Source organism: Sebastes umbrosus, chromosome 13 (genome assembly GCF_015220745.1).
Source record: "Sebastes umbrosus isolate fSebUmb1 chromosome 13, fSebUmb1.pri, whole genome shotgun sequence".
Lineage (NCBI taxonomy): Eukaryota > Metazoa > Chordata > Actinopteri > Perciformes > Sebastidae > Sebastes > Sebastes umbrosus.
This window is the reverse complement of record NC_051281.1, coordinates 18,456,552-18,479,190: the sequence shown is the minus strand read 5'-3', so window position 1 is coordinate 18,479,190 and position 22,639 is coordinate 18,456,552. Positions and strand designations below refer to the sequence as shown.

At 38.2% G+C, this 22,639-nt stretch overlaps 2 protein-coding genes across 6 annotated transcripts in view; one reads left to right on the top strand and one right to left on the bottom strand.

Annotated features, from left to right (window-relative positions):
- dop1b (DOP1 leucine zipper like protein B) overlaps nucleotides 1–22,639 on the bottom strand; it is a 70,304-nt gene that overhangs the window by 26,792 nt on the left and 20,873 nt on the right. Inside the window, exon 2 of one of the 4 annotated variants that reach the window (XM_037790978.1) lies at nucleotides 1,562–1,652. The exons of 1 other annotated variant lie outside the window; for it this stretch is intronic. The gene's annotated coding sequence lies outside the window, so the exon portion shown is untranslated. Of the gene's footprint in view, nucleotides 1–1,561; nucleotides 1,785–22,639 lie in introns of those variants that run through there. 2 more of the 4 variants (XM_037790982.1, XM_037790977.1) reach the window with 2 other exon arrangements.
- Nucleotides 14,199–20,918, top strand: slc5a3b (solute carrier family 5 member 3b). Of its 2 annotated transcripts, none has more exons than XM_037790983.1 (2): nucleotides 14,199–14,439; nucleotides 17,000–20,918. In XM_037790983.1, the coding sequence occupies exon 2, from the start codon at nucleotides 17,284–17,286 to the stop codon at nucleotides 19,414–19,416; it is 2,133 nt and encodes a 710-aa protein (XP_037646911.1). In that variant the 5' UTR covers nucleotides 14,199–14,439; nucleotides 17,000–17,283; the 3' UTR covers nucleotides 19,417–20,918. The 2 variants fall into 2 exon arrangements, with proteins under 2 accessions (XP_037646911.1, XP_037646912.1); XM_037790984.1 differs by having other exon boundaries at nucleotides 14,199–14,450.

Sequence of the window (22,639 nt, the reverse complement as noted above, 5' to 3'; positions counted from 1 at the left end):
CACAACAAGGCCCGCTATAGACTGCGTCACCTGACTGACACCGATACCACCACAACAGGCTTCAATGTGGCAGTGTTTCGCTGTGAGATGGCAGATGAGAAGACAACATTATTTAAAACTCCGGGGTCTTTTGATCTTCTATATAGTCAGCTCTACAGAACTAGCCTTGGCATTAAACGGTCACTATATCCTGACAGTAATGCATGTGACAGATAATCTGAAAAAATCATGTGCCTCTGTGTCCTCCGGTGCTCCTAACGGCATCTGCAAGATATCATAGACCGGAGTAAAACAACCAATCAGAGCTGATCTGGAGTCTGCCGTCCAGCTGCCGTCTCTGAGCAACTGTCAATCACTTTCATAGTCCGATAAAACGGTCCAACTAGACAGCGCTGATCAAACATGAATCAATATTCTGTCACTGTAATGCCTATTTCTCACCTCAGATGTTTTCAGAAACATCTTGTAGTGTACTGTTTAGCTGTAAAATGAGACAGTTTGTGACCCGGCAAGTTATGTTGAGATCTGTTGAAGAAATACCGAGCACCGCCCACCAGCCGGAGCACAGCCAATAGGAATGCACTCTCTCAATGAAATGACCTGTGATTGGTCAAAGTCTCCCGTCACGGGCTAGATTTTTTTAAAGCCTGAAAACAGAGACATGAGGAGGTGCAGAAGTCTAGTTTTCTCTCAGAACACTTGAATTACAATATGCTGAAAGGTTATTGTGGAATTTTTGCCCAATGATGACAAAAGCATTCTGCCTACTGCAGGTTTAATCTTTAACAATACATCCATACGAGTAGAAGAAGAAAGTAGAATACAATGGAAATACTCAAGTAAAGCACAAGTGCCTCAATTTAAGTACATATACTTAGTTACTTTCCACATGCTTTTGGTATTCAAGTTTATGTCTACTTGCTGTTCTACAGTTGCAGTAAGTCAGTAATGTTTCTCTTGAGGACTGAAGTCTTCAAAATGTTATGTTTTAAATGAAGAAATTAATTAAATGACAGACAGTTGACATCGACAGTCCTTTATTATTAACAGTTATTTATAGATTCATGAGGGATTGTCATTGTTAATCACAATATGCTGAAAGGTTATTAAGGAATTATTGCCCAAAGATGCCAAAAACATACTGCCTACTGCAGCTTTAATTTCATTATTAGGTGGGTTCCTTTTACAAACCCTCAGGGTTTATTGTCAACCCACCTGTGCATTAATTTATGCTATTGCATATCTCTTCTCTTCTGTTTTATTTCATGCACAAATAAAGAACTAAAGAACATAAACTGTGGCTGTAATGACAGTTGTCTGCTGCAGCTTTTGGCCTGTGAACACACTGTAGAGCATCAGTAGAGCTCAGTGTGTTATGTAACTGCACGAGTTCAGACTGGATGATAATACCACTGCTTCCAAGACCAGGAAGGAAACAAAGTCAGATATATATTAAGTAAGTTAGTGTTTGTGCAAAGCTAGATCAATGCACAATAATGCTACAACTGAGCTATCACTGAGCTATCACTAACGTTAGCCATCAGGTGCATCAATGACTCACCAACCAGCCCAAGATGCGCCTCGCTTCACAGCAGTCCGACTCAGAGAGGAGACAGACCGGTCTTCATGGTGCATCCTTCACACTGACATAGCTAAGAGAAGAAGGTGGTAAACCCTTGTTATTTGGCCTGAGGATGTCACTAAACATCCCCCAGAGTACCAGGAGCGATAGTCACAACAGAGGAGGGAGCCTCCAACTCAGCTGATTCTGAGCCTAGTGATGTGTCGTCGAGAACAAGTCGGTTGAAAGAGCCGGCTCTTTTAAGTGAACGATAAGAACCGGCTCCCATCCGAGAGCCGTTTTTTTTTTTTTTTTTTTTTGCTTTTTGCTTTAAAGGTCCCATATCGTGCTCATTTTTAGGTTCAGACTTGCATTTTGGGATTCTAATAGAACATGTTTGCATGCTGTAATGTTCAAAAAACACATTGTATTCCTCATACTGTCTGTATTTACCCTCTGTCTGAGACGCTCCGTTTTACTGCATTTCAATGGAATTGCAACAGAATTGCTTTGATGGCAACAGTTTGGGTCCATGACTTCCTGTCAGCTGATGTCATTTACATCCACTGCAACAGCAAATAAACTGGGACACATTTAGAAGGTTTACATTCAAAACCATGTAAGGGGTCTAAATATTGTATATTTGTGACATCACAAATGGACAGAAATCCTAACGGCTTGTTTCAAATGCACAATTTCTGAATACAGGCTGTGTGTATTTCTCTGTTTATTGAGCGTTTTGATAGTTTAACAGTATTTATATATCACTTAAACCTGCTTTATAATGTACAAGACCTGAAAATCTCCCTTTTTACAATTTGGGACCTTTAATTAATTCAAGGCAGAATGATAGGACGATCTTCTCCACGACACGGGCACTCCATGCACTGACTGTGACTGAATGTTGTGTTAATGACGTCCGTGCAACCAATCGGGTGATGACAGACAAGGATCATACCATCAAGCAGGGAGGGGCGGGGGTGCGCGACGCACTGACGGTCTACAGGTACAGAGCAGGATGAAGAGGAGGAGAGAAAGAGAGAGAGGAGTGCGGTCCGCGAATAGCAGACAAGATAAGTGACAGTTGGAAACGAAGCAGCATGTAAAATTATGATATTCTGGAAATTATAAGGTTTAGTATAATTAAATTGAATAATTTAAGTGATATATGTGCACACATACTAATCATAGGTCAAAACAGCGCTAAATGTGGCTGAACTATAAAAGGCAGAAGTGGCAAAATGAAGAGCCGTTCGGGAGCCGAAAGATCCGGCTCTTCTTGGTGAGCTGAGCCAAATGATCTGGCTCACTAAAAAGAGCCGGACTTCCCATCACTATCAGAGCCGACCGCGGAGGGAAGGTTCACTTCCTCCTGGAGGAGGAGGGGTGGGGCGGTGCTGTTTTATACATAAAAGGATATGTTTGTCTTTTAAAACCGTCGTCGGAAAGTCAATACACGCATGACTTTTTGCTCAAATTTCGCCCAGAGCAAAATATAAACCAGTTTCTCTTCATGCAGCTTTAAAATGGAGATGTGGACATCACTGTGAACTCACTGCCCCTCAGGCGTTGGTACAGTCCAGGATGTGCAGTGTTTACAAACCCTCTCGCCTCACTGCCAGATATTTGCATGACAGTGAAGTTCACACTGCATTATAGTTTATTATAGCAGACTTAAAAAAAAAAAACAGACTTTGCCATAATTTGATTTATTTATTTTTTTGTTTCTGCAAATTAAAAAAAATAATATATATTTTTTATATTGTCCAGTATTGTTGTGAAATATGTAATTAGGGGGTTATTCGTGATGTAATATACAAAATGCACTCACTTTAAATACATAAAATAAAATTAAGCTTAGCTAAAGAGTTCAATATGGGCCTTTTTCATAGTAGACATTTGACATGTCATCACATGAAAGGCACACACAGAGATATTTTAGGGCTGATAATGGTATTAATATTATCTGGTATCTGAAATGTAGGAGTGAAGTAGCACAAAATCGAAATACTCAAGTGGCTCCAAATTGTACTTAAGTACAGTACTTGAGAAATGAAATTTATTATCAGGATAAACCCCTTTGAGATGCATCATCTTGTTTCCGAGGTGGTCCCAAACAAACACTGACAAAACAAATGGAAAACAGAACAATACAAGACACAATGTTATATAAAGCGACAAAACAAACAATCAAAAGAATCATTCTGGGTATTATGAGGCTGGATAAAGGCTCTTGTCGTTATTTATCATTTCCTGTTAACACCAAAGTAAACACATTTTAAAACTCTCTCAAATGTATTCTCTATTTCCTCTACATAGATACAGATTTGAAACTGTGATATGAAACTGTGACACTGTCACTTAAAGGGACCGTGAGTAGAATCTGGCGGCATCTAACGGTCAGGTGAGGAGATTGCAACCAACTGAAGCCTCTCCAAGCGTGTTGGCTAGCTAAAGTGGCGATGCGAAAAATGTGAATGGTCCTCTCTAGAGCCATTTGGAGCAGAGCCAGTGTGTAGAGTGTGTGTGTGTGTGTACGTAGGAAGTGAGTGATGAAGCAAGAGAGAGGGAGCGGTGGCGACGGCAGCGAGTAAAGTTATCGACTCCGGCCCAAGCAGGAAAGGTTAACAGATTTTGGTTTGTTTGTCCATTAGTTGCACCTGTGTTTTTTCTGCTACGACAAGTCAACATGTCTGCTTTGAAAAAGCGCTATATGCTTTTGGTTACGTGCAGATGTGTATTTTATCCATTTTGTATGTCATTTTTCTCTCAATTTGAAATGTACTGTATTAAGCTGTTGCTGCATAAAGTAAAAACAAAGCCAAAATGTCTGCCCTGAAAAACATTATATATTCCTGCTCTCAGATCCCTGACCTATCAAACATAAGTACCACCAACATTTTTATATTAACTTTTAATTTGAGTGAAAAACTGCATATTATCAGACACATCGTCTTACACTCTCACCTCAATGTGAGACCATATTGTTCCTGTCTCATACTGTAGGATCTAGTTCGGTTAGGCATTATAGTTCTGAATAACAACATCATGACAAAATCAATTTGTATGTCAAATGTAATGTTTCTGAAAATAATTTTCAATTGAGGTTTTGGTTATAACTTCTTCAGTCATATAACACACGGACTGGCAAATACATGTTTACGTCTCTAGATGGAGCTCCTGTATTATGTAAACCATTTTTTAACCTGCCTGTACTACAACTGATAAAATAGTTGAGCCTGTAAATGTTAATAATACAAGAGTTATTATACAAACCTTTTTAACCTGCCTTTACTACACACCAAAACTCTGATAATGTGGCCAATAACAGTAATTTACAGTTCAAAGTATCAATACAAATTAATAATTTTAAAGACTGCAATCTGGGATTCTGCTTGTAATAAATGTTTGTAATTTATTGACTGCAGAATTTCCAACTTTTATGGCCTATTAGTATTTGTACAACAGATTTGTGACAACTCATGGAATATATTGACTTTGTGAGTCAGGACTGAAGTCAAACAAAGGTTAGTCTTTAAGTTGTGACTCTTCACCCACATGTTCCATCTGAGAACATGTAAAGCTGTTTATGGTGAACAGCATTTGCCTTATATTTTTATCTTTCAAAATTGCTATGAAGTTTTTCTGTCTAAATCTGAAATAAAGTCCATTGTACTTAGCTGCAATTGCACCTATACTAATAAAACTGAGATGTTTTCTTGGCATCACAGTATTTCACCGTTTGTTGTGTGTAATTGAAAATGACAAGTCTAGACAAGGGCTCATTAAGCTACTGGTAAATAACAGACTGTAGAAAGAGCTCACACAGTGACATGTTTAGGGTTCAATTGGTAAAACTAGCAATCTATTACAACAAATATTACACATTTGCCACATTTACAGGCTATTATACTAATAATTAACTAATAATTAAAGACTATTCCAACAATTAGTAGTCAGCTAGTGGACCATAATATTTGTTAGCCTTTTGCACCAGAGAACATGAACCTACTTTTGTAATAGAATCAGAATCAGAATCAGAATTGTGTTTATTGCCAGGTGTAAGAGATTTACACTAGGAATTTGCTTTGGTTATGTTGGTGCAAGTCAAACAGTATAATAACAAAAGAATAGATAAAAATGTTAGAATAAAATAGAATTACAAAAATTGAAATTTTAAGAATATACAATATACAAAATAAGCTATAATCAAAAATAAACATGATATAAACAGATAGTGCAAAGAGTGCAAATATTGCCGGAGTGCAAACAATCAGGATATAGGACAATAGGACATATTTTTATAGATTCAATGATATAATACATAAGTATTTACCAATGGAAAGTATGTCTCATAATAAAAACACCAACTAAAGTGTATACAATGCCATGGCAACTAAAACACAAACACTTTTCACTGTAAAAAAAGTTTTTTCATTTGTCATACTTATTTATAATACTTTTCTTTTTTGTTTTCATTAATTACTTGCCTAAACTTTTATGTTTTCAATCTTGCTTTTATGTAGGAAAATGTCCTAAAATCTACTTTAAAGATTCTAGTAAAATTTAGGAAGGCTAGGCCATGGGCCAAGGAAGAACCTGTTAGGTTCTGGTGTAGACAACGCCACCCTGTGGCCATTTATAAAGCACTTTATATTTCATCTCCTAAACTCTGAGGCATAGAAGCACATTTGATCTGTATTCCTTGGGTCATTTCTTAAACCGACTTTTTTCCCTAAAAATTGTATCCAATCTTCATTAAATTTGGTTTTAAAAAACATTTGAATAAAACATTTAAATTTTTCTACAACTGATTGAAAACTTCTTGAAGGTACTGGTCTATTTACACAAAATTACATGCATGAGCTCTCTGATGGCTTTCTATTCATTTGATTTACATCATTTTCAGTATTTGCACTACCTGATCTGACTGGACATCAGAGTGGTGCAGGGATGATGTATTTCTGTAGGCCAACCAGGAAGTTAGCATCGCCCTGGTTCTCTCGACAAAAAGCCAATGGGATTGGGTTTGGGTTTGGGATTATTGCAGAAAATAAGCTCTGTGGCAAACACATGTTTATGATACGTACACGTTTTGTTGAGCAAGATAATCTCCAGAAATGAATACCACTTTTATGATTTTTTACATGTGAATTCAATCACCAGAAGTAAAAAGCTAACGTTATAAACAAACTACACCACCAACTAAATACTAATTCCTGTAGCTCTCTAATTGTCATAGATGTTGGAAAATTCAGGGTTACACACACTAGTCCTGTGAGACTTATCCAAGTTCACCAGCGTTTGTGTTTGTGAAGTCAGCTAAATCAAAGATAGTCTGGCTATGACTAACGGGCCTTGTGACACAAAGTGGGAGCTATGGTCTGTACATACGAAGAGTGCTGTGTAACAGTAAACTGGTATTTCTAATCGGCCACAAGCAAGTACGATATCAGCGAGTGGGAACAATGGGTTTATTGTTACTTCTGTCAAGGGGCCTGTTTCCCCCCCATTTGTCTTTCTGGTTATTAGTTAAAGAGATATCTCATCCTAACTGCCATAATTCTTAAATTCACTGTACAATTTCAATAAAATCACGATTACATCTGCACATATAAGCTCCCGAGAGATCCTGCAAAATTCTGTGCCACTTTGCCTGTAGGCAGCTCAACAGAATTTATTTAAACAAACACATCTTGCTCATGAATATAACTCCCTTGAAATTTTGCACGATTCCTCCATGTACAAAACCCAGGATTTAGGTATTCTCTACAAAATAACATGATATTTTTATATGGATAAATATAGGGATCCAGATGAAGATTAAAAATGTTTATTTTCTTAAATAGAAATCTACAAGATAGTGCAGCTGTTGCAGTATCAGTGCTTTATGATTTTATTGCTCCTTGACAGCATACATTCATTGATAAACTCATTAAGACTATGGTGCAGCCCAGTGGTTTCCAATTATGCCATTGGGGACAAAGAATTTCCACAAAAAATAAAACTAAATAAAACAAAATGGCTAGAATGAAAAAAAAAAGAAGATTTGCAGATGTAACCATGGTTCTATGAGTTGTAGATGATTGCCGTAGGCAGACAGCAAGGTGCTTTCCTGTACATAACCCTTTTACTCCTGAAGTTTGTCCATACATTTGTGGGGATTCATATTGAGTACAGCCATAACTCTGCCAAAGACAATTATACTAGGTGGTTATTACCGATGAGAATCAAGAATCTGTTTCCCCTTTCCCCGTTTCCTCTCTCGCACAGCGATCATTATCTTACATTTCTACGAAAAAAAAGTTGCTGAGTAAGTTCCGTCAAATGAAAAAAAAAATTTTAAGGTGCTGCATCTTGATAAAACAAGTGAAAATTGGCAATAGCTGCAACCACGTACGCACATGCATTCACACACATATAACCTCACAAACCATAAACAACAATGGTATAAGGGAATGCATGATGGAAGACTACAGAAGACACTGGTTGTTAGAGCATGCTGACCTCTTTATGGGTACAAAGTATGAAGTTGTGTAAACATTGTGAGTACATAAGTAGATGAACAACAAACAGATAAAACCGATGAAAACACTGACTGACGGTGGTGGTGATGTGTTTCAGGTACTTTCCAAATGTAACATGCGATAGTCGGTCATCGCCAATCAGAGAATTGTACGCCGCTTTCTGTAACCAACCATAATGTTCTAGCAACAGGCATAAGTGTGTTGAAGGTATAAAGACAGTGTTGAGATAAGAACATTGCTTTATGCCTGAGACAGATCTCTGTAATGATGGTGTGTTCTGCCCGCTTGCAAGTGTAAAAAATAAATCCCAGAAAGGCGTCTTCTCTCCTGTGAGTCTTGATTGCAGAATTCCCACCGCACTTGACCTCCATGGTTAATGAAAAATGAACTCCCTGCTGAGACCAAACAAGCCTCCCACAAGTGTCTGAAAGAAATGGTTCATGAGTTATGAAAGAGGGCTGTGCTTAAAGGGATAGATTGTGTGTTCTGCAGTGAGGTTACATGAGGTGCTTATCCATAGTCAGTGTATTATCTACAGTAGATGACGGTTGGCACATCCCCAGTTTGGAAAAGTAAACAAATGTACTGCTGTGGTCGGGGCCAGCAGCAAAATGTATTTTAGCCACCTAAAAGAATCAATATCAGTTTAAGTTTACACTAGCCTATATTTAGAATATTTTCCGACGGGGAACTTAACTGAAGTGAAACGTACCTATACTGTATTTGTCAACTGAGTCTGCTGGATTTGAAGAAGGCATAGATCAAATATTGTAATATATTGAACACTTAAACTGATATTGATTTTTTTAGGTGAGCCTCTTTTAGGTGGCTAAAATATGTTTTGCTGCTGGCTCCGTCCACAGCATTGCTTTGCTCCCGTGTTGGTACTCCTGTCTGTTTCTCCAAACCTGGGGTGTGCCGACCATCATCTACTGTAGATAATACACTGACTGTTATGGGTTCCTTCTTTTAGTCCTTTAAGCCATATTAGCCATATAGAAATGTACACAACAGGGTTTGTAGGTAAATGAGGTTACGCTCGTTCATCAGGTTACTCACGGTTAGATGTCCAGCGTTAGTTCAGTTGATGAATGCATGGATGGCAACGTGTAGCCTATGTGTGTGTGTTTGATAAACTACGCTACAACAACCAACATAGGATATGCCGCGGCAATCCAAAGTAAAGAAGAAGATAAATTTAACTTTGTCTTTGTGAAATGAACAAGTAACCTATTTTAAACCCTTTGAACAACTATTTCTGCTCCTGGTGTCCTGAAGCTGCCTGCGCTGTGCTCAACCGGTACTAATTACTATGACGCAAAAACACAAAAAAATAAAACAAAATAAAACAAATGGCTAGAATGAAAAAAATTGATTTACAGATATAACCACGGTTCTATGAGTTGTAAATGATTGCCAGAGGAAGACAGCAAGGTGCTTTCCTGCACATAAGCCTTTTACTCCTGAAGTTTGTTCATAAAATTTGTGGGGATTCATATTGAGTACAGCCATAACTCTAGCAAAGACAATTATACTAGGTGGTTATAACCAATGAGAATCAAGCCTCTGTTTCCCCCTTCCCCGTTTCCTCTCTTTCCCCAGGGTCCTTTAATTGGAGTATATTTGTGCATAGCAACAATTACAACGTTTGAGTAGTGTGACATGAGAGCAATAGCACAGCAATCCTTATCTTACATTTCTACGGAAAAAATATGCTGCTGAGTAAGTTCTGTCAAATGAAAAAAATTTTTTTATGATGCTGCATCTTGATAAAACAAGTGAAAATTGGCAATAGCTGCAACCACGTACGCACATGCATCCACGCGTACATCAACTGGTGCCAATTTATTAACAATTCAATGCCATGGTTGGCCACATGGGGCAAAAAAATACCAACCACTGTCTAACAAGATACTTCTTATAACAAGGAATGTAACTTATCCTTTTTAATATTTGGCTCCTACACTGATGGATGGATGGATGAATAAGAATCTCATACAACCCCACTTCAAAACACCCAAACTATCCCTTTAAGTATAGGGGGCAGGGCTAACCCACACCAATGAAAGGGGAACTCTGTTGAGTGCAATGATGCCTCCCACAAGAGTCTACGACAAACGGTTCATGAGTTTGGCCATGGTATGTGAATCCCTTTAGAAGTTATGTGCTTTTTGTTATAGGTCACTCTCACTGCCACACCCCCTTTTTGCCAATTGGCATGAACACAAACACACACCTTCACACTTGACCGCCATGCCAAATTTCAGCCACCTAGGGCGAAAACTTTCTGCCAAAGGGTGGGGAAATTTTTGTGGATTGACCGACCGACTGGGCTGAGGGAGCTATTGAGCTGCTGGTCGCAGCTAAAAGCTAAAACAGTAAGACAAGTAGTCTAGCAGTTCTTCCTTAAAATAAGGTCATAATGTCCAACAAGCTCACCTCTCAGCACTGACATTCTTCATCACAACAATGAAGGAAATGGTTGAGTTTTGCACTTTGTGAGTTGTGGGACTCTACTACATCTGGAGGAGAGGCAGCACAGTGTGTAAAGCATCACAGCTCTTGTGACCATAAGCTGTCTGGCTGCTCTGCATCTGGGCTGATCGGAGTTGTTTGAAGTTGCTATGGTGACAAAGCTACTTCTTTTATAAATTGGAGGAATTCTGAGCATGGAGTCCTTGGTTACTTTACAGTCCTTTTTGGGTTCAACATCTTGCAAAGCTGTCTGGCATCTGGGCTGCCGGCCATAGTTAAGAATAGTGGGCTTGTTCAGGTTGATGACCTGGAGGATAACTCTGCCTAGACATGGTTGTAAAGCCAACTTGCTGTCTTGAATGATTTACCAGGATGCTACGCTCCAAGGCTTGCCATGATGTGTGCCCATTTCACCTGAAAGTGTAAGTTGAGAGCGTGTCTGTATGGCTTAACTGTGTATAAAAAGTATGTAGTCACTGTGACATCACCCATTGGTTTGTGGAATGCCGTTTTGAAGCCTTGAGTTTGGCCTTTTGGCCGTCGGCATCTTGGTCTATTGTAACCAGAAGTGACACGAGAGGCTGGAGCTACCGACTGCTGAATAAGACATTTTTAGGTGACCAAAATGTTACATTTAACTATCATGAACTGAAAACACACTGTGAAAGGGTTAAAGGTCTAAGACGAAAACACGGACAACTCCCAGACCAGACAACGACGTGGAAGATTAGAGAAAATAACTGACTCACTGGAGCCAGCTGCTGTCCCATAGACAGGAGATTTGTGGCTTCGTGGCCTTCCACTCCATAAATCTGAGTGGGAGGGAACAAAGAAGGTTGTAAACATTAACACTGATATACAAACTGTCAGTAACCACAAAAAAGCAAACCAATAACAGACTAAATAAACTGCTAATTAGTGGTTAGTCCGACCCAACATTTAAGTTTGGAGTAATGTACTGTGAAAAAAATCACTTTGAAAGGTTTTAAAATGTAATAATAATAATAATAATAAACTTTATTTGTATAGAAACTTTAATAAAAACAACGCGGCACAAGGTGCTGTAATACAAATAGATATAGAGGTACATTTGATCCCTCCATAAGGTATTTAGCCTACTTATAAATAGCCTGCTGGGCAGTAGACTTAAACCAAACTGATGAATTCTCGGTAACCCACTATGAAACACAGCTGTTGACCCCTGATGATAATTAACACCACGGGTGTCTTATGACTGGAATAACAAAGCAAAAGCTGGCTAAACAGGAAAACTGAGTCATTTCAAATCATTATGAGATGAACTGCACAGGATGACTCACTGCATTATGTATGACAGTCAGTTGCATCATGTTGATATGGACAATGATAATCTTAAAGGATAAATGTGGCGGCAGTTTTTAGAGTCAGACGCTGCAGTAGCTTTACTCTAACTGCAAAATATTAATGCATGATGGGAAAATATTAGCTTTCCCCTGGTAAGGTATTCAATCAACAACATTGTTTTATACAGGCTATACTCTTCATTTGAATGACCACTGTGTGGCTGATGAGATCTTTTATTACCACAGAGATACTAAATATACTTATAAGGGCTGTCAAAGTTAATGCGATAATAACATGTCAACACAAATTCAGTTTTCTATCAATATATTATATAATATATAATATTTCTTGGATCTTATAGAATGAAAGAGTCCATTTAATGGATTCCTCTGTGTCATTGTCTATGTATAAAAAGAGACTTAGAAATACTCTGCTGACGAAAACATTTGATTTGGAAAAAAAAGATTACTCTTAGGCCTGCATGTTATTGTTGGATATTTACATTAATTTTATACTTAATTTACTTTTTTTTAAAAGGCTGGCCAATATCTATATTGTGTTGTAAAACAGTATACGAGTCTAATGCATGCTCTACAATGTGTTGACGTCATTAATACTGCAGCATGAGAACCGTCTGCTTGTTAAACGCATTTGAAGGCACGATGATCATCTTTCCAAACAAAATAAGGGAGAAGTGCAGAGCCATATTAAGTGAATTAATCCATAAACATACTTCCAGCTCAAACCTTCTGGATTTGTCCTCGATCGACCTTGCAGTCCCTCAACAAACACGCAACACAGACGCGCAGGGTTTCTTGGGAAATGGAGTTTTTTGGTGTAATGGAATTTTACAACAATATCTATGGAAATTTCCTCCGTGTCTTTCTTTGCAGAATGTTTTGTTGGAAGTCAACCGTGTTAACCTTATCTGACTGCTGCTGAGGCGTTCATTGTGTAATCGTGCAAGTAAGCTGACATGTTTTATTGGGGTCTGAATGTGAAGCCACATGCATATAGTCAGTTTATCCAAATCTCAGATTGCCCACTTAGCATTGAAGGTGTTGCAGCCTGAATTGGAGATTTGCATTGTCTTCCATATTTCATATGTTTATAATTATGTTATAGAGTGAACCTAATATGGCTCAACTCTGAGAAACATCATTATGCTGCAACCTGAGATGATGATGGCACATTATGTACTGGGTATTAGGTGGTGGTGGTGGTGGTGGTGGGCTATGAAGTAGTGAGCTTCCTCCTGTTGCTCTAAAATGACCATTTCCTGATGCCTTCAAATGAAAACTGTTGCTTCATCTATGTTGTAACTTGTGAAATGAAAACATGTGTGCTTTTAAAAGATACAATATTTCTATCTCTTATGGGAATTGTTATTGGCACAAAGGATGAAATTCCATGTTAGGGAGGCTTCAGAAAAAAAAAGAAAGCATTTAAGTCAAAATAAAGAACATTTGAAAAATCTGCAACTATTATTGCTCAAGATTACAACAATAAAATCTGATTAGAAACTAGGCTTCTGTGATTTAGTGCAATATAAATATAAAAAATATAAAAGATAATACAATAAAAAAGAGATAGTGCAATATAAATATAAAAAAATATAAACAATAATACAATAAAAAAAGAGAGTGCAATATAAATATAAAAAATATAAAAGATAATCTAATAAAAAAGAGATCGTGCAATATAAATATAAAAAATATAAAAAGAGAGTGCAATATAAATATAAAAAAATATAAAAGATAATACAATATAAAATATAAATATACAATATGTATATTGATGAGATGACAGTTTTGCCAGATTATTGCACAAACTCTTATTATTTAGTAACTCTCTCAATATCTATCTCTCAATACTACCCCCTTACTGTATCCCTCTCTCTCCCTCTGATACCTGATTGTTTGCACACCGGCAATTTGCACTATCTGTTTATATCATGTTTATTTTTGTTTATAGTTTATTTTGTATATTGGTAGAAATTTAATTTTTTTATTCTTATTTTATTCTAACGTTTTTATCTATTCTTTTATTATACTGCTTACTTGCACCCACAAAACCAAAGCAAATTCCTAGTGTATACCTCTTACACCTGGCAATAGACACCATTCTGATTCTGAATCTAAACCATAACAGCTTGTTTACATGTACTCAATTTGAATTGATGTAAACATGTAGGTATGTAGGATAATTAACTGGAGCAATTCCCCAGTTGGCATTTTTTTGCACCCAAACGCCTCATGTGGGTGTGTTCCACGCGTGGAGACCGGTGGAAGGACACTGGTGCTGGGCGTGAATTGACGGTAAGAGGAGTGGCAGAATGAGTCTGTGGCGGGCATTGCAGGTCCTATAAAAACGAAAAAAAGCAACAGAGAGAGAAGAAAGCGGACTGCTACCATCAAAATAACACAATAGACAAGGAGCACTGCGTGGTAAACCAGGAAGCAGCTTCTTCATGCACATCTGTCCTCTCTCTCTGGGGCGTGCATGGGCGTTTCAGCATCTTTACGCACGCATGCTAACACAAAGCTCAACAAGGTACGTCTCTGGTATGGATCTGTGTTTAAACAAAGGAGCTGTTTGTAACGACTACACGATCCTATCTGACTTAATATACTGTCATATGTTAGTGTTAAGGCTGCAAAGCTGTGTTTTCGGTAATGACCCGTTCATTTGCCATTGACTAGCTTATATTATGTGTTAATTGTCTCCACTGACTGAGACACATGACCCATATTTATGTGTCTATAAGATAACGCACACGTTGCGGAACTCTCGCGAGATTTTTTTTATTTTTTTAATGCTGTCTTTATTGAACACATGCTTATTAACAGAGGTGCAAACAGATACATAGACAATTGGAAAAAAAAACAAGACAAAAAAATTACAATATATATATATATATATATATGTATATATATATATATATATATATATATATATATATATACATATATAATATATATATAAATTACATATATATATATATATAAATTACATATATATATATAAATTACATATATATATATAAATTATATGTATATATAAAAATTACATATACATTTCATAATGCGTGTTTATGTTATATACATCATCTATTATTAATTTCATAATTTAAAAATCTTAATGCCTTTTTGTTTTTAAAATTTGGTAAGATGGTGCTATATTATTTGAAATCGTTAATAAAGTGCAGGAAAGTTGGCTTGACCATTTTTTCTTATGAATATGAAATAATAAAAAAAAAAATAATTGTATGATATACAGTATTCTATTTCAATCTTATCTTGACTAAAATGTAGCATTACGTCAAACATAATGTTTTCAACATTCATCTTAAGTTTGTAGAAATCCAGAATATTCTTGTATTTTTATACAGATATAAAATAGATGGGAAATACTCTCTTTTTCAAGTCCACAGCAATCACACTTAAAACCAATATCCAGCTTAAATCTTTCTTACCCAAGTTCTACCGGGTAAATTCGATGTAATACTCTCGGTAGGGATAGTTTGGGTGTTTTGAAATGGGGTTGAATGAGGTACTTATCCACAGTAGATGGCGTCAGCACGCCCCCAGTTTGGAGAAGCAGACAGGAGTACCAGCATGGGGGCAAAGCAATGTACTGCTGTGGGTGAGGGCAGCACTAAAACATGTTTTAGCCACCTAAAAGAAAGGCCCACCTAACAAAGTCAGTATCAGTTTAAGTGTACTCTATATTTAGAATATTTACCGAAAGGAAGTTAAGGGGAAACTTATCTATATGGCTCTGAAGAGAGCATGGATAATTAGTTTCACTTTCAGTTCAGTTCCCCCCAGAAAGGGCTGTCTGATGGCAAGATAAAGTGGAGAAAATATATCATAATAAATAAATATTATGTTTGTATCCCACATTATATAACTTTGCAAATATTAAATAAATTGAATGACATTGCTGTATTTCAGAGCCAGAGTCTCCTGGACAGTTTATAGTGAACACATGGAGTGCAGCCCCTTGATGATGAGATGGTAAGATGAAAACAAAGACCTCTTTTCACTGAGAGAGATGGCATAAAGCCTGTGATGACGCGTGGGGATATTTTGTACCATGCATGGAAGGCTGAAACCTCAAGAGAGGCCAGACATCCAAATGTGTGTGTGTGTGTGTTTATGTATATGTGTGTGAGATTGACACAAAACAGATGTGCTCACACACACACACAAACAAACACACACATCATACATTTTTGCTGACATATGGATTTAATTTGATGAACATGAATCTGAACTATATAGCATACAACTAACTGTAACGTGGTGGTTTCACTTCTAGGCTGAGGGTACTTGTTTGTTTTCAATTCTGGACTAGGCTTTAGATCTGGTGATGCCAATGTAATAGATTTATTTAGGTGTGTGCATGGATTATTGTAATGTAGAAAATTACATTTTGAATCGGTCCTAATTTTGTGTGTTTAAGTGATGTCCTGTTGTTTCCTGGTGCATTCCTCTACTCTTTATTTATTCCTGGTTTAAACCATAAAATGCACAGTTTTGTCTGTCTTTAGCATTTTCCAAAATGCTTACCTACATGTAGGCATGTTTGTTATCTTAAAGAATTGCAAGATTTTGAAGATGATGTAAGTCAGGCCAAATATTAGGTAATGTAGGAACTGCATACATGTTTTGGTCCCTTCTCGTCTCTTGTTGATTTCTTATATAATGTTATTAAGCTTTCTTTGACGTTTTTGCAGCCTTGAGTTCTATGTGTTAGAAAAATTAAGGAGGAAAGTCATAGGCAGGCTCAACCCACTTGGAAAACTGCTGCATTGCAAAAACTGCATTTGCAAAAACTGAATTAATCAAATTTAGTAAAATCAGCAATCTTCATGTCATGCCACTGCCATATTTTACCATTTCTTCCATTAGTGATTTTGATCATTTTATGTTATGGATTGTAATATAATGTTCAGTTTGACTCTAGTCATTTTTAGACCTCCCTTTGTGTTTCTATCCTGTTTTCAGAGAGGCTGTATACGTTCGAGCATTTGTGTTTGGTGTTTTTCCCCTTCTCAAATTACAACTCTATTAATGAGGTGTTTTCCTTTGTCTTTGCTGTCTTGCAGGAATGTTAACTCTTGGCTTTTCTAGACCAGAGGCCTACAACATCCTCCTCTAAAACTAGAACAACCTCAGTGCCGGTGGATAACCCCCATCGAAGCACACCTAGTGAATTCGACCTGACGGTGGATACTACAGCTTCCATCCAGACAGCAAAGCATTTCCATTGCTCATTTTTAAACAGTTAAATCCATAAATTTGACTGTTAGTGTTCCTTTTTTTTTAATAAGGATTTTTATAACTGTGTGCTTTACTTCCAAGAGAGATTTTTTTAAAGTGATCTGTAAAAATGGCTTCTGCAATGGAAGCAGTGGACATAGGTGTGGTAGCACTGTATTTTGTCCTGGTGCTAGCCATTGGGTTTTTTGCCATGTGGAAAGCCAATCGCAGCACGGTGAGCGGCTACTTCCTGGCTGGACGCTCCATGACGTGGGTAGTGATCGGCGCGTCACTCTTCGTCAGCAACATTGGAAGTGAACATTTCATAGGCCTGGCTGGGTCAGGAGCAGCAAGTGGCTATGCTGTTGGAGCGTGGGAATTTAATGCACTTCTACTTCTGCAGCTGCTCGGCTGGGTGTTTATCCCTGTGTACATACACTCGGGAGTCTACACCATGCCCGAGTACCTGTCGAAACGCTTCGGTGGCAAGAGGCTAAAGTTTTACTTTGCTCTCTTGTCTGTGTTACTTTACATTTTCACCAAGTTGTCTGTGGACCTATTTGCTGGAGCTCTCTTCATTCAGGAGTCCCTGGGGTGGAACCTTTATGTGTCCATCGTCCTGCTCATCAGTATGACTGCACTGCTCACTGTCACTGGTGGTTTGACGGCAGTACTCTACACGGATACGCTTCAGGCAGTGTTGATGATTGGTGGAGCCCTAACCTTAACCATCCTCAGCCTGATCAAAGTTGGTGGGATGGAGGGTGTCAGAACGAAGTACATGCAGGCAGTTCCCAACGTTACTGCTATAATGGCCACTGGAAACTTCACCTATTCTCCTTCCTGCCGCATTGAGCCTAAAGCAAACTCGCTGCATGTCCTTCGAGGTCCCCTGGATGAAGACGTCCCATGGCCGGGCTTCCTTCTTGGCCAGACCCCTGCATCTATTTGGTACTGGTGTGCAGACCAGGTCATTGTTCAGAGAGTACTAGCAGCAAAGAACATCGCTCACGCCAAGGGCTCAACGCTCATGGCTGGATTTCTCAAGATCCTGCCCATGTTTCTAATAGTCATCCCAGGAATGATCTCCCGCATCCTGTTTGCGGACGAGATTGCCTGCATTAGTCCGGAGCACTGCATGTCTGTGTGCGGTTCTCAGGCCGGCTGCTCGAACCTCGCCTACCCGCGCCTGGTCATGGCGGTGATGCCGGTGGGACTCAGGGGTTTGATGATGGCAGTCATGATCGCTGCCCTGATGAGTGACCTAGACTCGATCTTCAACAGTGCGAGCACCATCTTCACACTGGACATCTACAAAACTGCTCGAAAGGAGGCGTCTCAGCGAGAGCTGCTGATTGTAGGCCGTGTGTTTGTTGTGGTCATGGTGGTAATCAGCATCGCCTGGGTCCCCGTTATTGTTGAAATGCAAGGTGGACAGACGTACCTCTACATCCAAGAAGTTGCTGGCTACCTCACTCCACCAATTGCTGCCCTCTTCCTGTTAGGCGTGTTCTGGAAACGGTGCAATGAGACAGGTGCATTTTGGGGAGGCATGACAGGGTTCATACTCGGTACCCTGCGACTGATCCTAGCTTTTATCTACCGCCAGCCTCGCTGTGACCAGCCAGATGACAGGCCCGCCTTCATCGTTAATGTTCACTTCATGTATATTGCCACTGGGCTGTTCTGGATTTCAGGGTTGGTGGCGGTGGTGGTCAGCCTCTGCACCTCTCCGCCAGATGAGGAGCATGTTCGCACCACCACATTCTGGGGGCTCCGCAACATTGTACCGGTTCGCCCAAAGGATGGAAAGAAAACGCACAGGCACACTGAAAATAGCCTTTGTAGAGCCGACAGAAAATTCCAAGAAGAAGTGCCCCCAGATGTGAGAAATGAGAGGCTTTTAGAAGAGGTGGATGTCGAACTCCTGGTCCCGTCCACTGACAATGACTCAGCAACACCTAGTACGGAAACATCCCCTGCCACCACCCCTGCAGACGGATTTGTTGGTGGAAGGATGGAAATGATCAGAGAGGACAGCCACAATGTTGATGGGGAGACTAGCAGGTGTAGGCGTTTACTGGAGTGGTTTTGTGGATGCAAGGAGGAAGCACAGCCCACTGACCAAAAAGTAGCACGGGAGGACGCAACAGTCATTGCAGAGATGCTGTACGAGCCACCTAGAGTTAAAATTCTCCTCCGCGTGGGTCTGGTAGTCATCTGCTGCGTGGACGTCTTCATGTATGTTTATTTCTCACTGTAGTTGAACTCTGCACCGAACTAATGTGGACTGGCGTGAGCGTTTTTATTAAGGTGGAAGTAATGTGGAAGATTGCCGGCTGTTACAAGCAAACGGTTGAATTTTCAAAGATTTGAGAAGCTCTATCTGTAATATTTACAGTTGTCTTTTGTAGCTCTCTAACAACGATCTAACATGACTCTAATCATATTTTTAAATGATTAAAGCTTTGCCACATGAAAACAATTGTAATCCTTAATGACTAAGAAACTTATTTGGCACATGTCCATTTTGTATAGCGTTTGTTGTTAATCCTGCATTCACAATATGTACTGTTTTTTTAATTATTGTACTCTTGGTGAATTTAATATTTGCCTTATTTGACATATGCACTTGTCTTTGGTGAAAAATAGATGTATTCTGTGATTTTGTTTCTAATCTTGTTGACAGTTAATGTAGGCTTAGTTGCTGTGTAGCATACACATGTCTAGTAAGTCAAAAAACTAAGTTTTCTGCCGCTGAACACTGTATTATTACGGTATTATTTCAGTTGAACTTCAAGTATGTGATTACTGTGTATTTTTTTTATTGTGCCCTTGACTATCATTTCAAGGTTATTAGCAAAGGACCTTATAAATATCCATTTTGTTTTGATGGAGAGAATACATAGAAATGATATCCAACTCTCTTTTTTAAAGAGACCATTATGAAGTTTCTAAAACAAGTTAAGTGCGAAGAAGCATTGCTTCTCTGCTGCTGTTATGAACATGATGTGGTTAGATTTAGCCTACTGGAGGTATTGTGTTAAATGGAATATGTACGTGTTTTGCAGCACAGGAAATGAAGAGACGAAGCACAACATTAGAAATTGTTGTCCTTTTTAAAAAAACAAAAAGAAAGAAAAATGTCATCTTGATTGAAGACATAGTCAAACTTAATATAATGTGGTACTCATTTTAATTGATTCCATTTACAACAGGTGCTGCATTGCTATTTTGTAGAAATGCTTTATATACTTTTTATGCACTACCAATGTTTGTAATTCTGTATCAATTTATATTTTATGCGTATTATATGTTTCAAATCATTGAAAAGTGTGTTGAGTCTGTTGCATTATGTTAACATTGTGTATGATATAATTCAATGTGTATCAATGTACCTTTAGTGCACTGCAGTGCATTTAATCATGTTTCAAGTGCATCTTTTATAAACCTCTTACCAAATGTGTCTTAGTATGCAATCATCCTGAAAATTGTGTGCAGTGAATACCACATTTGTTTAAAGCCATGTGACAAAAACAAAATAAAGAAAAAAATATTTGTGTTCGAATGTATTTGTGAATTTGACGACATTGTTGAATGAGCTCAGTCTAAAATGTCATTGCCATAAATGATTGATACTGCAAGTGATGATTTCTGTACGGGAAGGAGCTTTAAAAAGGGTTTCTTTCTTTCTGATCGAATATAGGTTGTTATTTTTTTTTATTTTTGGAGACTGATAATAAAGTTTCTGTGGAGACAAAGACACAAATGAATACTCGTTCTATATGTTGTGACAGAAAGAAATATACTTTCTTGAAACACTGGCTGACATAAAGACAGTTTTGCTCAATATGAACATCCATTTGAAATAAAGTGCAGTGCAAGTCAGGTGACTTGTTGACTAAAGAATATTACAACACAAGAAACATTATTGATCATGTGATTATCAGTTGGCTCCAAGTAATAAGAAGACCGAGCATCCGTTTTTAATGAAACTACAAAATTATTTGATTAGTTGTGGACTAATCTTCGCAATTTATCTCCTGGTTATTTTGGTATTGACACTTATCTTATTACAACTCCTTCCCATTCAGTGTTTCCTATATATTTTGAGGCTTTTTCTGTTATTGTTGACCAGGGTTACATAAACCCCACCATGACCTTATTATTATCTGCTCAGAGCTGAAAGCATGAGATGATTCCAGGCTTCTTTACACAAGATTCAGCCAATCAAAAAGCCAGGATGAGTTTATAGGACTATAAATCTCTACTTCTTACCAGTTAAACTCATACGTTCCTCAGTCGACCAAACCTTACACATATGTAACTTTACAGGATTAAAAGGATTAGAAGCACAGAGGCCAAAATGCAAAACTAAGCAATATTATAATGATGTATATGGTTAAGTAATGTGTTGAAGAATACACTGTTTTTAAGAGTGACACAACCAACACTGTTGTTACTGTAGAGACTGTGAAATGCCATGCGACTGATGTCCTGTGACTCCCATTGCAGCAAGTTAAAATGCACACTTCCCCTTTGGAGTGTGCAGCTGGGAACAAATTGAGAAATACTTTTCCCGACACAGCAGTTGCCTTGGCCAAAGCAAGTGAATAAGTAACCTTAAGAAATTGCTACTTGTTTGCATAGAACAATTTGTGCCAATCCATCCAGAAAATGTGGAAATATTTCACCAGATAACTGAAACTTTGACCTGCTGAGGTTGCTAGAGGAAAAGTCAGGTAATCACAAAAGTCACCAGTGTTCATTCTCAGGGCACCATGGATATCTGTACCAATTGTCATGTTAATCAATGAAATAGTTGTTGAGATATTTCAGTAAAAGGCAAAAGTGTCAACTGCTTGTAGAGGAAAAGTCATAGGATCCTCAAACTCTGACCTAAATACTTACACTTCTTATTTAAGTTGTGCAGGTGGATAGCTCTCAGCTAATAGCACTCATCTCATGGATACGTTACCATTGCACAATAACCTGTGCATGTGTTCCCCCTCTGATTGTATTAGTAAAACTGCCGGCCAGGAGCTCAGCTCTCCTGCGTTGGTGTCATTTTACATAATTTCTGCAAGATACAACACACGCTTTGCTTTCTCCTCCACTAACTCCCACCCGACTCCCTCCCCCCCTCTTTGCAAGAGGAAAGTAATGATATTATTGTCCTTGTGGAAAAGTACCGGCATCCAGGCCATGCTTTGTTCATTTGGAGAGTGAAAACGTGAACTACAGCCTGAAACAAATGCTCCAAATGGCTTCACGGCACCAGAATGATGATATTATAAATTGGGATTATGCATTGCAATCTGTCAATATTGCTCTGTGTAATATACATACAAATAAATAAATAAATGTAATTTTATAAGAATGGCATTATATGTTGTATATTTATGTTATATACACACTTGTAAATTTGATCTAAATATTAAGACATATCACAAAATTGCAGTCATATTCACAGATTTAAAGGTTAC